This window comes from Condylura cristata, unplaced genomic scaffold, assembly GCF_000260355.1.
Source record: "Condylura cristata isolate star-nosed mole 26May11 unplaced genomic scaffold, ConCri1.0 scaffold00004, whole genome shotgun sequence".
Lineage (NCBI taxonomy): Eukaryota > Metazoa > Chordata > Mammalia > Eulipotyphla > Talpidae > Condylura > Condylura cristata.
Window position 1 is genome coordinate 8,322,502 of NW_004567105.1, and position 15,161 is coordinate 8,337,662.

General features: G+C 37.6%; 1 protein-coding gene across 8 annotated transcripts in view; it reads right to left on the reverse strand.

Moving 5' to 3' along the window:
* Nucleotides 1–15,161, reverse strand: part of RIC8B (RIC8 guanine nucleotide exchange factor B) — a 93,260-nt gene that overhangs the window by 25,079 nt on the left and 53,020 nt on the right. For all 8 annotated transcript variants that reach the window (XR_001145043.1, XR_001145042.1, XM_004675721.2 and 5 more), the window contains 3 exons: nucleotides 14,729–14,824; nucleotides 9,883–10,027; nucleotides 240–384 (listed from right to left, as the gene is read on the reverse strand). Coding sequence is in view for 6 of the 8 variants with exons in the window: in XM_004675721.2 (XP_004675778.1) it covers nucleotides 240–384; nucleotides 9,883–10,027; nucleotides 14,729–14,824 (386 nt within the window). In the remaining 2 variants the exon portion in view is untranslated. The remainder of the gene's footprint in view (nucleotides 1–239; nucleotides 385–9,882; nucleotides 10,028–14,728; nucleotides 14,825–15,161) is intronic.

Below are 15,161 nucleotides of genomic sequence, written 5' to 3' on the forward strand. Positions count from 1 at the left end.
AGCATGCTGAAAATGTAATGCAGCAGAACATTTCTGGTAATATTATCCCTCCTCCATCACTCAGTCACTCTAAGGTACTAGCTGTGAAAAGGCCTCTGAAAACACTATTTAACAGAAAGCTTCCAAATCCACAAAAGAAAAGAAACACTAAGGAAGATAAAAGACAAAGGAAGTGAAAGGCAAATAACCAGCTCAAAGGCACAGACAATAGTTAGGTGAAAAGAAATTTGATACTATACTTTGGTTTTGCATTTTTGTATTCTTCAGTGTCTGTGTCCTCGTCCTCTGAGTACCAATTATCTCCTCTTCCTCCAGCCAAGAGGCCCCTGGCCGCCAAGAGTCCTGCAGCATTTCCATAGCCAGTGTATTTCAGCAGGCTATCCACTGCAAAACAACAGAATATAAGTTTTCAGAGAGGAAACCTGGGGTGCTCACTATCATCACTGACCACTCATCAAAACAGTGAGGTGAGAGATACATGCCATGGCAATTAAGTCTTGAAATTAAAGTGTTTTCAGTAGTGGTTATACTGAACTAGGAATTCCCTTACGTGCTCTGAGGGCTAAAAGTCTTATTTCAGGTATCAGAAATCAAAATAGAGCTGCTCTAAGTACACTGCATACTGTGAGTTGGGCCCTGTGACACTGGTAAGGGCAGTAAGTTATTTATTTCTTTTACCAGTTTTAGAGAAATGCTTAGAAACCAATTAATAAAGGATTTGGAGGGGCAATATAAAAAAATACTAAAACTTATGGGAAGCCCCCGGGGATTACAACTGAGATGGAAAAAAATGCACAAAATGATGTAGAAATAAACTGATATATATTAAAAAAACAAAAACTTGATATTACAAATAGAATAGGCTGCGCCCTCCCTGGTGGTACAACGGGTTAGGACACAGCACTGCAAACTGGCCACAGCCGCTTCAGTGCCAGTTCAAGCCCCTGCCTAGAGGTGACCCACCCACATGGTGTAGGCAGACCTCTCCTGACCTGCCCGCTGCTCCCCTCAGCAGTGTACTTCATCAGTCTGCCTGTTCTGCTCCCTACTTGTCTCTGGTGAATCCTCTCACTACCCCTGTACCTCTGACTTGTACCCCAGTTCTGCATGCATAAATAATAAATCTTAAAACAAATAGAATAGGCTAAAATACTACTTTTGCAAAAAAGCTAGTACCCAGTATGTAAGCATATAAAACCCACTGAGAGGCCCTCCCTGGTGGTGCAGCGGGTTAAAGCGCAGCACCGAGAAGCTAAAGACACTTCCGTGTGAGTTCGATTCCCGCTGGCCCCGGAGGTGACCACATGGCGTGGCAGACCTCTCCTGACCCGCCGCTGCTCCCCTCAGCAGTGTACTTCGTTGACCTGCCTGTTCTACTCCCCACTCTGTCTCTGGCGAAGCCTCTCGCTGCCCCTGAGCCTCTGGCCTGTACCCCAGTTCGGTATACACAAATAAATAAATCTTTAAAAAAAAACAAAACAAAACAAACAAACAAACAAAAACACTGAGAAGGCAGGCCCAGAAATTAGACTGAAAGGATTTCAATAATGGCTCTACAAGCAACCAGATGGCTGACCTTGAAAGTAATTAATTTTGTAGCTCTGTACCCCAATTTTCTAATTTGGAAAATTAAAATATCTACCTTACAGGTTAATACATGCAAAGTGCTTTAAAAAGAATGTGGCACAAAACAAACACTCATTCTTTCCCCTGGAAATAGTAGGTAAACTATCATTGTAAATTATGAAATGCTTCAGTCCTATATAAATATCACCTTGTTAAATCAGTGTAAGGTGTTATTGCTACCATTAAGTTAAAAAAACTACACAGGGGAATCTAAACTGTAGGAATTTGGGGGGTTATCTCCAAGAAACGCAATTTCAAGGTGAATATAAGAATCTTCAATCAAATGATTACAATTGGCAAAATTGATTTATGGCTTTCAATATAATATTATCTTAAAGATAACTGTAGGGAACAAACCATAAAATACTCTATGAAAAATATAATTATTTTTAATATAATTATTAAATTATAATAATTTAGATCATTTACTAAAAAAAAAAGATGAAGTTCAGAACAGCAATTAAAATAACTAACTTTGGGGACTTGGAAAGAGGCAGTGAGCAGGGAAGTAGCTAGGAAAGAGGCGGGATGTATATGGAATCATGAAGTATGTGGGTAGGATAAATATTCCAGTATAGAGTTGTTCATGAAATTTCAAACACTTAGAGCTAAGACAGTTTGGGGCCAAATAAAAACTTCTGTTTTCTAAGAACACAGCAAACTGGTAAGATCTGTGCAAAAGAGAACATGAATTAATAATATAGATAAATTAAGTAAAGTTTGTTTTCGACCTTAAAACCTAGTGGTAATTGTGGTTACTTTGGTAATTATTCTCAGTGAGTGCTATATAGAATTATGTTAGAATTTAATAAGGGGCCACAAAAGCCCCTTGATATGCTCTCTCTAGCCAGCAGTGTCTCCTCAACACGGGATGGTTTAGACAAATTACTGGGTTCTTGAGGGGCAACTAGGGGAAGTGAATATCCAGTGTATTCTTAATATTCATGGAGGGCAGACATGACCCACTCACATGAGCAGGCAGAAAATGACTGAGGCTGATTGATGGGTCACAGATCTGAACCTACACGGCACTGACACTATCAAAGTAAGCATTTGATAAAGGTTCCAGAAAAGGATTCATTAAACTTGTGAAAGTCTACATTGAGATTCTATTAATAGTTTAAATAAGTACTTAAAAATATACAAAATGTAAACAGTGTATTATGGCTAGAGTAACACACTTTAAGAATGCATAATTCATTAGAAGCCAAAGTAGTTTAAAAAGGAGTAAAGAGAACATTATATAACCTGTTTTCCAGTGCAAAAATTCCTCCTAGAAGTTAGTTAATAGTGAAAATCCCTAGAACTTTTAGGAAAATAGCATTTACTGCTCATTCACTGGAAAAGACATTACGTACCAACTTTGTGATAGTTTGTATTGCAGAGAGAACCTAAATACCCTGCCTTTACACTAGATAAGGTAAATCAAATAAAAAAGAGAAAGTCAAGGTTTTTTTGCTATTTAAATACAGACTACAATGACTGGATAAAAAAGATGTGGTACATACATACAATGGAATATTACTCAGCAACCAAAAAAGAGAAACACATGTCTTTTGCAGCAACTTGGATGGAGCTGGAAAAGATCATGCTTAGTGAGATAAGCCAGAAAGAGAAAGAAAAATACCGGATGGTGTCACTCATAGCAGGAGTATAATGGACCAGGTGAGAAAATAACAAAAATAATGAACAACCATATACCAGAGACATTTTGCGGGGGTGGAGTGGGGAATGGGATCAAAAACAGGGGGGTGGGAGGGGATGGAAATGCATAAGATTATGGTAATGGCACACGGGTGACTTGGTGATTACAATTGAGATGGAAAAAAAATGTACAAAATGATGTAAAAATAAACTTTTGTAAAATAAAAAATAAACAGACTACAAAATTCTCACAATAAGAAGCATATTCTTTGTGAAGTTGTGATTGACATTATTTAGTGGGGCATTTCTAGCTAGTTTTTAGTCTGTTTTCAAATGCACTGTATAGTAATCTTATTTGATACTGGGTAAGTAGTAAAAGGAAAACTGACTAAACTTGGCTGTTAAATTGAGGTGCTAAAGCAAACAAAATATTTTTTGGGTGGTCCTTAAATTAAAAAAAGGCAAATATAATCTGTTCTTTGTCATAGTTATCATACACAGTTTTGTGACACTGCTGCAGAAATGAAACAGATCAGCTTTCAGTGAGAAAGTACCAACAAATACTTCACCACTATCATGATGAAGAGGGCACTATGAGCTGAGAAAAGCAACCACAGAAGCACTGTACACTTAACACCATGCTAACAGTCATTTCTTCTTACACAAACATGGGTTTTACTCCCTCTAGCATGAAAACAAACCAAAAAAGTTTTGCTCTTTACCAGAGAGACTGGCAGAACCGGATTCTACGCAGAGACCATTCCCTGTTTCTGCTATACAGAGGTGGGATTGTGAACCTTTCCCTTTCTTTCAAACACCACAACTTTTACGAATCCTCCAGTATAGCTTCCTCTCACTAGTCTCCCGTTTTCTAGTCTCCTACATCCCCATTCCCTTTCCACACAACTGCCTGATACCTTTGTATGATCCTATCACTTTCCTGGATAAAAACAGTCTTACAGGTTAAAGATCAATTTGCAAATCAGGACCTAAGGGTTCTTCATTTTCTGGCCTCTGTCTTTTTTACCAAACCCATTTCCTTTCCTGCACACGGAGGATTTCCCCACACCTTGACTTTCTCTTTTTCTTCTACATACCAAGGCTGTTTCTCATTTCTGTCCCCTTTTCCTGGGATTTCTCTGACCCTCTATATATCACCCAAACATTCCTCTTTTAGGCTGCCATATTATATGGCACATTTTTTCTCTTATGATGCTTACCATAGTGCACAGATTCCTTTATATGGGTAAATACATAGGACAGTGTATTCACCAGACTGAATTCATAGACAACACAAGAATCTGTTGTTTCATTAAATATTTATGGGTTACCTACAATCAGTAAAATTCTCTGTGAAACACGCAGGACATAAAAATGAAGAGATTTTGAAATGCAGTATCTAGAATGCAGGTTTGACAAAGAGTTACAACACTGCAATCTCAGAAGCATAAAAACAACAAAATGGTACAAGTCAGAGAATGATTAGCTCTGCCTGGGATAAATAAGAGAAGTGTTCAGAAGGATGATCTTCAAAGATAAAGTTTACCACACTAACAAAGAGAGGGAAAGGTATCCATGCAGCAGAAATGGCATCTGCTAAGCCAGGGAAATGTGCCAGAAACAATGCAAAATTCTCAGGCAAGGATAAAGAATTGAGTATTAATTAACAGAAAGTATAAGGTAGGAGTGTGCAGAAAATACCTTTCGGTAGGTCACAGAGGTAAAATTTGGACTTTACCATGCAACTCATAGGACATTATTAGAAGTTTTACAAAGGCAAATGACAAGATTATATTTGTATTTTAGAACTATTCCTGCTAGGCATGTGGAAAACAGACTGAAGAAAAGCTGACTAGAAACATATGACTATTTTAACAGTCAATGAAGAGACATAGATCTGTGAATCCCCAGCAAAAGGGCTGAGACAGACATGAAGGGAGAAGATGAGATCACAAGCAATATGAAGCGAGAGGGGCCAAAAGAGAACTCTAGGGATTATTAGCAATTAAATGTGGACAAAGGTCAGAGTTAGCAAATGAAATTGTAAAGAATGAAATTTAATATATGTGGCAGCAGAGGAACAAAGAGTGGTCAATAGTGTCAACTGTTCTAAGAGATATAGTAAGATAAAGACTAAAATAATTTCCATTATTAAAAAAAAATTCATTTGTAACCTTACTTTAAGCATTTGGGAGGGGCGAGGAGTAGAAGGAATGGATAGCCTGGTTTGCAGCAAGTTCAACACTGCGTGGTTAGTAAGGATGAGACAAAGAAAACCAAGTCTTTCAGGACGTGGAAGTCTAAGAAGTGCTAAGAAGTGAAGGGCAGCAACATGCAGAGGTGTGTGTAAGGAAAACAAAGGGAGGGTCAAACAACAAAAGAACAGAGGGTAACAACTGATAGAGCAAGGCTTCTGAGAGGACAGGAGGAGAAAAGATCAACCAGCAAGGGAGGCTTATTTCTGGGCTAAGCACACCATTCCTCTGAGCCTGAGACAAGGGAGGCAAAGGTGAGTCTACAGGCTGGGGCTCTGCAGTTCCCACCTTACTCACTCTGCAATTCAGCTCCTACCATGATGCCTGGCACGTAACGGGATTAGTGAATATGTGAAAAGATGAAAACCCACAAAGACAGGGATTCACTTTACAAATTACTTTCATTTATTAAGTTATGTAAGTCCAATTTTAAGGTCTCATTAGAAAACACACAATTTGCACTAACAAGTGATAAAAAAAATTCAGTCTTGTTAGAGCTCACCAAAACAAACAGCACTTAAATTAACCTGTGGGCCCTTACTGGAGAGGCAGTCTGAACACTCACAAGTGGACATCTGAGACCATCAAATGGCGTTTTCCTTTGCCGAGTCCTTCATACAATTTTGCCCTTTGAATCCCACCTCTTTTCAAGTATCTCTCTAATTTAGTTTCCATATTCTCATTTGATTGCTGCTTGCTTCCTCTGCACAGTGGACTGTGTAAGCCTCACTTGTGGTACCTTCATTTTCAAACTTAACTTTGAACAGTCCTAAGAGGAAAATTTAGTCACCCTGATAATTTTCACACTTACTCAATTTTAATATATTCTGCCTCCAAACTCCAAAATCTGCTTACTTATAAGCTGAACATAGACTACAGTGTGGAGGGTTTTTTTGGCCAAGTTTTCAAATTAGAATTGGAAACATTTTAAATCTGGAAAATTTTAGTAAAAATCCAGAGTCCTGGCTTTCTTGGAAATTTCGAAGATCTTCTAACTGTGGCTATGTTTCTTAAATTAGTGTTCCTAACAATCAAGAGATATTAGCTCCAATGTCCTTGCTCCAATCCTTTCTCACCTACGCACAGCCTACTGTCTTTCCCAATAATGAGCTAAGTGGGAGTTTTCTTTTATCAAGCTGTGTCCAGTGCATTTGACTTTCTTTTATTACCAGCCTGGGACATATAGGCATCGAGTTTGTGACTCTTGAGTTGTGATAAAAACAAAATAGAAACTTGTTTATCTTCATTGTCTCTGTAATCCCAGGGTTTAGCTCAAAATGTATTTGTTGAATGAGTAAATTTTTACTTCAATACAGTATAACTACTAAACTTATAATCATATTGGAAGAAAAGCAGATCAGTATTTTTTTTTAATATTTATGCATACAGAACTGGGGTACAGGCTAGAGGTGCAGGGGTGGTGAAGGGATTCACCAGAGGCAGAGTGGGGAGCAGAACAGGCAGATCGACAAAGTACACTGCTGCGGGGAACAGAGGGAAGAGATACGAGAGGTTTACTGCGCCGTGTGGAACCAGGGATCAAACTTGCACTGAAGTGGCTAGCTGCAGCTAGCTTGTAGTGCTATGCCCCAAACCACTATGCCACCAGGGAGGCACAACGGGCCCTCCCTGGTGGCACAGCAGGTTAAACCACAGCACTATGAAGCTATCGCAGCCACTGTAGCACAAGTTTGATTCCCAGCCAGGGAGGTGGCCCATATGGCACAGCAGGCCCCTCCCTGACCATCCATCAGCTGCTCCCCTCAGCTATGTACTTCATCAGTCAGTCTTTTCTGCTCCCCACTGTCTCTGGTGAATACTCTCACTGCACCTCTGTTCTGTACCCTAGTTCTTGGAAGAATGGATAAATAAATCTTAAAAAAAAAAAGCACAAGAAAGGAATACTCATTGTAGAAAAATTATAAAATTCATAGAATTCTAAAACATTACCAGTTATCTTAATATTCCAATGAAATAATGAATAACAATTTAGTGCATACTTTGATAAATCTTTTAAAATGAATAGATAACAGATGTCATTTAGATTTATGAACATACAAAACTGCACTTTAAAAGCTACAATATCAAGAAGATAGTATATGAAAGGCACTAAGAGCAGCCACTAAATTCTAAGAAATTAACTCTTTTTCTATGCCATGAAAGAATTGAATTGTTTAAAAGAGCAGATACTAAATAAACTATAATAGTTGAAGAGAATTCGGACAGGAAACAAGGCAAAAAGGAAAAGTACGCAAATTCAGGCGCTAGCCCTAAGCAGCTATGTGAGCTAGGAAAGTTCCTAAAACACTCTGAAGTACCAGTGTGCCTCATTTATGAAACTGAAACAATCATACTACTTACTTTAGGTGGTCATTACGAAAATTAAATGACATGCACACAATGTCTAATATATGACACCTCAATACATAGTAGCTGAATTTATTATCATCATTATGACATTGGTCAAATTATGTTGCTAATATATCATCTTAAGCACTGAAGTAGTGAGAGTGATTAGTCAGAAATGAAATTTAAAAATTCAATGGCTGTAACTCAGTAGCAGAAAAAAATCCCAAAGAAGGAGGTCCTTTCTTTCCCCAAAGAAGACATACAGATGGCCAACAGGTACATGACAAGGTGTTCAACATCACCAATCACTAGGGAAGTGCAAATCAAAATCACACTGAGATATCTTCCCATATTTGTTGGGATGGATCTTGTCAAGAAGACAAGAGGTAAGTGTTGGTGAGGACGTGGTGAAAAGGGAATCTTTGGCACAATGCTGGTGGCAGTTCTAATGGAAAACAGTATAGCAGGTACTAAAGAAATTAACAGAACTACCTATATGATCAAGCAATCCCATTTTTGGGTGTACCTCCAAAAGAAACAAAATCAGTAACACCAAGAGATATTTATACTCCCATGTTCATGACAGCATTATTCATGATGACAAAGATACAGAAACAAGTAAGTGTGCATTGGCAGGTGAATGGATAACAAAGACACAAACATACACATGCACAAACATATTGAGCCATGATAAGGAAGGAAATTCTGTCATATGAGACAAGATGGATGGACTACATGGGCATCATGCTAAGTGAAATAAGCCAGAAAGACAAATAATGTATGATCTAACTTGAGGGTGGAATCTAAAAAGCAACAAAAGTCAAACTCATAAAATAGTAGAATTGTGGTTACCAGAGTTGGGATGGAAAAAGGGAGGAGGTAACTGGTTAAGGACACAAGCTTTCAGTAATAACATGAATAAGTTCTGAGTACTGAATGTACCATGGTGACTACAGTTAATAATTCTGTATTGTACATTTGAAATTTGCTAACAGAGTAGGTCTTAAGCATTCTCACCACACAAAAAGATAATTTATGTGAAGTGATGGATGTGTTAATTAACCTGAGTGTGGTAATCATTTCACAATGTATAGCAAATCAGCACATTATATATTTCAAATATGTACAATTTTATCTATGACACTTCAATAAAGCACGTGGAGGGAGAAGAGAATTCAACCGACTTAAGTTTTTTATAGAAATGAAATTTTCCATATCAAAATTATCTAAGATCTCACAAAACTGGACTACTTCAAAAAAGAGTGGATACAAATCTGCTTAAATGGGAGTCTTATATTAATACATTTATAAACTAGGAGATTAAGAAATAGGTAAAAACATCTGAGTAACTTAAGTTCCTTGCTTGGAGATCTTACTTTCTGTAGAGCAAATAACCATATAACTTTAGGAAATATTTTTTTAATTGTTAAATGTGTCTCAGAAGGTAAGTATTTATTACACTCTAGTAGTTATTTAATTTCTCCCTACCTCTATTGTATCTGAAGGATAAGGGCTGATTCTTAGGCATTTCTGTATTTTCAGTCCGTGTATCATATTACTTACATTCAACAACTATTCGCTGACTAAAGAACCTAGTGAAGAAACCAAAACTCCTATAGTTTTACTTCCAAAGGGAATTAAAAAGGTGAACTTATCCGGACCTTTGCCTAGTTATCAAAATAGCAGCACTTGAATTACTTAAGCAGTTGTTTCATAATAGTTCCAGGTCCTGACTCATCCAGATTAGTAAGTTTGGTTTGTTTATAGATATCAGGAGGTCTCAAAGACTGTAAGAATATACTACACTTTATCTTAGCCAAAGGGCCTACCGTGACAGACTTTAGGAATATAAATTTTTTTAAAATTATTAATCTAAATAGCTCTTTAGGTCCTCTAATAACAGAGAACAAGCTTTCAAAAGAGTAGAATGAGAGGGTTACTTTTAACAGAAAAACTTCTCAAATTTCCACAAAGATAAAAAACATAAAGGCAGAAGAGTCTAGCTTACCTCTCTCTTTGCAAAGGACAAAAAGAAATTCAGCAGCAATTTGCTTGACTCCAAGGTCAACGTGTGTCATGAGGCGGACCAGCTTATTTCTCACAGTTGAGCCAACTTCAGGCCGATTTGTCACATCCCTCAATGGTGGTAAAACCTAACCGCACAAATGCAAAAGCCACTGTGAATTATGCACTAGAGTAAGCAAGGATGGTAATAATGAACTGGTCGGTCTTGTCATATATTTTGAGCTTCATTTTTATAAGAGTGGAAATACACTCTTACCCATAAAAAAATGGGTTTACTTCCAAATAAAACAAAAACTTTAGATAAAATATCATAACTATAATGAGGTTTCATTTGAAAAGAGAGTGCTCTTTACTACTACCATGATATATGCAAAATCCATTTCCAATTTTTACTTAGCTCAGCTTTTAGAATGTCTATTTGCCTCTATCAAAATCCATTTTAAATTCTGAGTGACGTTTCTCTTTTTTCCATAGACATTTTCATAACCTCCTGACTTACACTGATTTTTACCCTTTAATTCCCGCAGCATGCTCTCCAATATTTATTTAAAGATTCTTTACTTATATTTTCTAGTTGTTTCATAATAAAAAGTTACCAATCATCCAGTACTTTCTACATGCTACTTAGGGTAATAAATGGCTACATACATTCCTCTAGGCATCCTCACAGTAATCCTGCAAAGGAGGTAACACAGCACTAGCATCACTATGTTACTGAAGTATTCTCAGAGGGCTTATGCAGTTTGCTTTGTCTGTCTGTTCCTTTGTTCACTCACTCATCACCTATCCACCCTGACGCCTTCTAGTTTTCCTCCTGTCTCAGTGGTGGTTTCACCTCAACTACTTCTGCCAAATCTCTTTTGTTAGTGTGTTGGAACACTCAAGGTCGAGTTCTTGTTCTTCATGGTTTTCACTCTCTAGTGATGTTCTCATCTAGTTTTATGATTTTATATGCTCTATATACTGATAGATCCCTATATTATATCTCCATCTTGATTTTTTTCCTGATTTCAAACTTTTGTAGGTCTCTAAAATTTAGCATGTTTTCAACAGAACTTTTGACATTTCCACCACAGCTGTTCTTTCTAGTTTTCCATCTCATTAAATGGCAAGTACATTTTTCCAACCAGCTAGCAAAAAAATCTTACAAACAGAATTGACTTTTCTCTTTTTCAACCCCACATCGAATAGATCAACAAACATACTCACAATCTATTCATTTCTCACTACCTTCTAAGTCTAACTAAAACCAAACCCCCAATATTTCCCTCCTGGAATATTACCCTACCCTCTTACATGATTATCAGTTTCCATTCTGGTCCCTCTAATTTCTTCTCTACTTAGCAGCTAGCATAATCTTTTTGACAGTCAGGTTATATCATTGTTTTCCTAAAAGTTCTCCAGTTTCCATGGCATTGCATCTCACAGCAAAAGATGAAGTCTTTACAACTCCCTTAATTCCACTTAACTCCACTGTCCTTATAACCCCATATAACTGGGCTTCCTGTTACTTTTCTAACTACATTTCTGCTATACTTACTGCTTACACTACCACAACCACAAAGACCTCCATGAACTCCTTCAACATGTCAGCACTGCCCTGTCTCATGGTCTTTGTACCTGCTGTCCCTCTGCCTAGAAACTTTTTCTAGAAATTTGAAAGCTTAAAGATCCCTTGAAGTCTTTCTATTCAAATGTCACTTCAAGAAGACATTCCCTGCCTACCCTGTATAGCAAATCTTTAGTATTCTCTTTCTTACCATCTACCTTACTGTATTTTAATCTTCCTATAGCACTTACTACCACCTCACACAGTATTTCTTTACTGTCTACTTCCTTCCAGTGTCAATTTCAAGGAGGTAGAAATTTTTTCTTATATTTGTTGCTCAGCACTTGGCATATTATAGGTGTCCAATAAATACTTCCTGAAAGAAATTAATGTTTTATTGATAACTGACTTCTATAAGGTAGGTACTATGCTAGGAAATGAGGATAAATTGCAAAGTCAAATTATTATTGACTGTGTCAGGCTCTTTATTTGTATATTATTTAATTATCTTTCTTGGTCACCACCATATACAGTGCACCCTCCTCATAAAGGAAGTTAATTTTTGTATTCTGTACTTTGTATTTTGACTATCTTTTATTTGTCATATCTCATCTCTTCAACTATAGTTCTTTGAAGACAAGGAGTGGGTTTCATAATCTTCCATATCTATATAATGTGTGGTCAAGACCTTCACTTAAAGAAGCTGTTTATTAAGATTTTTTAGAAAGGTTTATTTATTTATCTATGTATATAGAACTGGGGTACAAGCCAGAGGTGCAGGGGCAGTGAGAGGATTCACCAGAGACAGTGGGGAGCAGAACAGGCAGACTGATGAAGTGCACTGCCGAGGGGAGCAGTGGGCAGGTCAGGAGAGGCCTGCCGCGCCATGTGGGTCACCACTGGGGCAGGGGATTGAACTTTCATGGAAGCAGCTGCAGCTAGCTTGCAGTGCTGCATCCTAACCTGTTGCGCCACCAGGGAGGGCACTTATTAAGATTTTTTTGTTTAGCTGGCCTCATTATAGCTAGTACAATCCAGTTCAGTTGAACTTGCATCCTTATGTGAAAGTCAAAATACAAAAACTTATTCTCATGTTTTATTATTTTTCACCAAGTTCTTCTAGTTAGCTGAGAATGTCTTAAAATAACCAAACTCAGAAGTGACCTTAATTCTTCAATTAACTTTTTTGTTTTGTTTAAATGATTGTTTATGCTTTCAGCAATCTCTCTCTTCCAAAAGAGTATACATTCTAGAAAGTCTATACTTTCTAAACTCTTCTTATTGGTAAATATCTATTAGTGTGCTCTATACATGGTAAGGTGCTTACTAAACCTTGCCCATAAATAGAGGGGGAAAATAAATTTGATTCATTTATTAGGGATAGAGTTATATTATCAACAAATAAATAGTGGGGTGAGGCCCTCCCTGGTGGCGCAGCGGGTTAAAGCACAGCACTAAGAAGCTAAAGCCACTTCCACATGAGTTCGATCCCCGCCTGCCCCGGAGGTGACCACATGGTGCGGCAGACCCCTCCTGACCCGCCCGCTGCTCCCCTCAGCAGTGTACTTCGTCCATCTGCCTGTTCTGCTCCACTCTGTCTTTAGTGAATCCTCTCACCCTCCACATCTCTGGCTTGTACCCCAGTTCTGTATGAATAAATAAACCTTTAATAAAAAATAGTGGGGTGAATGTACTGACATGCAGAAAAAAGAGGCAGGGATAGGTAGAGGGTATGGGAACCAGGAGCTCAGTTTCAGGTATGTCAAATGTAAGACACCAGAACACTGGAGAGGAAATGACTAGGTTGGCTGTCGCTTGGCGTCAGTTCAGGATGGGAGGTATAAATTTGGGGGTCATGAGCCCAGAGATTATTTTCAAACTATGAATGCTAAATGTGACCATCAAAGGATTGGAAATTGAGACAAAGACACTAAGGGTTCTCAAACACTGCTAAGTAGAAGAACCTATTATGTCCTAGAACCTAAAGTAAGTATCCCAAGAAGAAAATACTCAATTTAACATCAAAATGCTACTGGAAACATAAAAAAGGAACAACTGGCAACATTAGGATGACATTTTTGATAAACACCTTTGCTATAGGATAGAACGCAAGAAAAAAATAATTACAATAGATTCAGAAGAGAATCAAAGATGAACAAAAAGAACAGAGTGCTAATAAAGGAAATCCTTCTGAAGAACACTACATTAGAAAAGCAGGAAAACAGGGAGGTACCTGAAAAGTGATTAAAGGAAATAGTTTTTTTCCTTTTAAGATGGAAGATGTGTTTTGTGTACACACAGAAAATGATCCAGTATATTAATAAAAGATTAATCTGAGAAGGAAGAAATGCAGGAGTTAAGTTCTTGAAAAGGTAAGAGGGAAAGGGATCCTGGATAGGAAGGCAGAGAATAGTCACAGAAAGAAGAGGGCCAATTGGCCCATCGTGACAAAGGGGACAAAGGACCTGACAGTGAGCTGCACAAAGGTCAGTGGGGAGAGATGAATTTCCCTCTGATCTCTTCCTGCGAACACTGACCACTGCCTTACTGTTGGTTCTCTCTTGTGCTGGTCTCCTCCTGCCTACTCTTATTTCTCTAGTCCATCCTACAGATAGTAGCTGGAGTATCTTTAAATATGAATGAGATCACATCACTTCTCTTAAAATGGTCCAATCTCACTTAGAAGAAAATGAAAAATCTGGTATGATTTTCTGTTGTTTCCTCCTTACTTTCCTTCCTTCATCTACCACTTTCTCCTCTGTGCACTGCTGTTTAGCCCTCTTACTTTTCTTTAAGCATACTGAAGCACTCTTCTCAGGGACTTGGAACTCCTCTCTGGTACATCACTCTTCCAGATATTCTCAGAGATACTTTACACATTTAAATGTTTCCTCAGAGGGGGGTCTATAATTCCCCTAAGCCTCCCCTTTTCCTTCTGTTTTTTCTTTGAACATTCATGTATATATTTAATGTTCCCCTTCCCCCTATAAGATAAATTTCACAAGGCAAAGAATCATCTGTCAGTGTTTAGAATATAGCACATAGTAGGTATAAGTAAACATACTGAATAAATGAATGAATGACTTAAAACACATATACATAGGATCACTTATTTCTTGATTAGGAAGATTTCAAAGATTAATCCTAACTTTCCCAAATTTCTGACTTTCTGGGTATGTGGGGGCACCCATGAAAGAATTTAACTCATCCTATGTTAAAACACACACACACACACACACACAAGATTAACTTTCATATGTAATAGGCACTAAGCATTTACCTGATCTTTGAGATATTTTCTGATGTTTCGATGGGCTCGGGAACATTCTGTTAATAAGCTGAGAACTGGAGTTAGACCCTCTCTATAGCTGCTTCCCTATAAAGAAAACCATACATACCACATTAGTTTAGTTTCTAACAGTATTAGTCCACTATAATTGAGCATATTAATACTCCTTTTCTGAGGTGGAGAAATCTTATGTTACCAAATCTTTACAAATTATTTAAAAGTTACTTTTCTAACACTATTTCCACTTGATCAGCTTCATATTTACTAATATCCTTTTATCCTTCCTGGATTTTCCTACATTTTCTAGAGTCTTCACTGGCCCAGTCAATGACCTTAGAGGATCAAAAAAAAAAAAAAAATGTCCTTTAAGTATTTTGGAAAGTGTTCATCACCAGGTGTTTGGGGAGAATAGTTTTTACTTCTA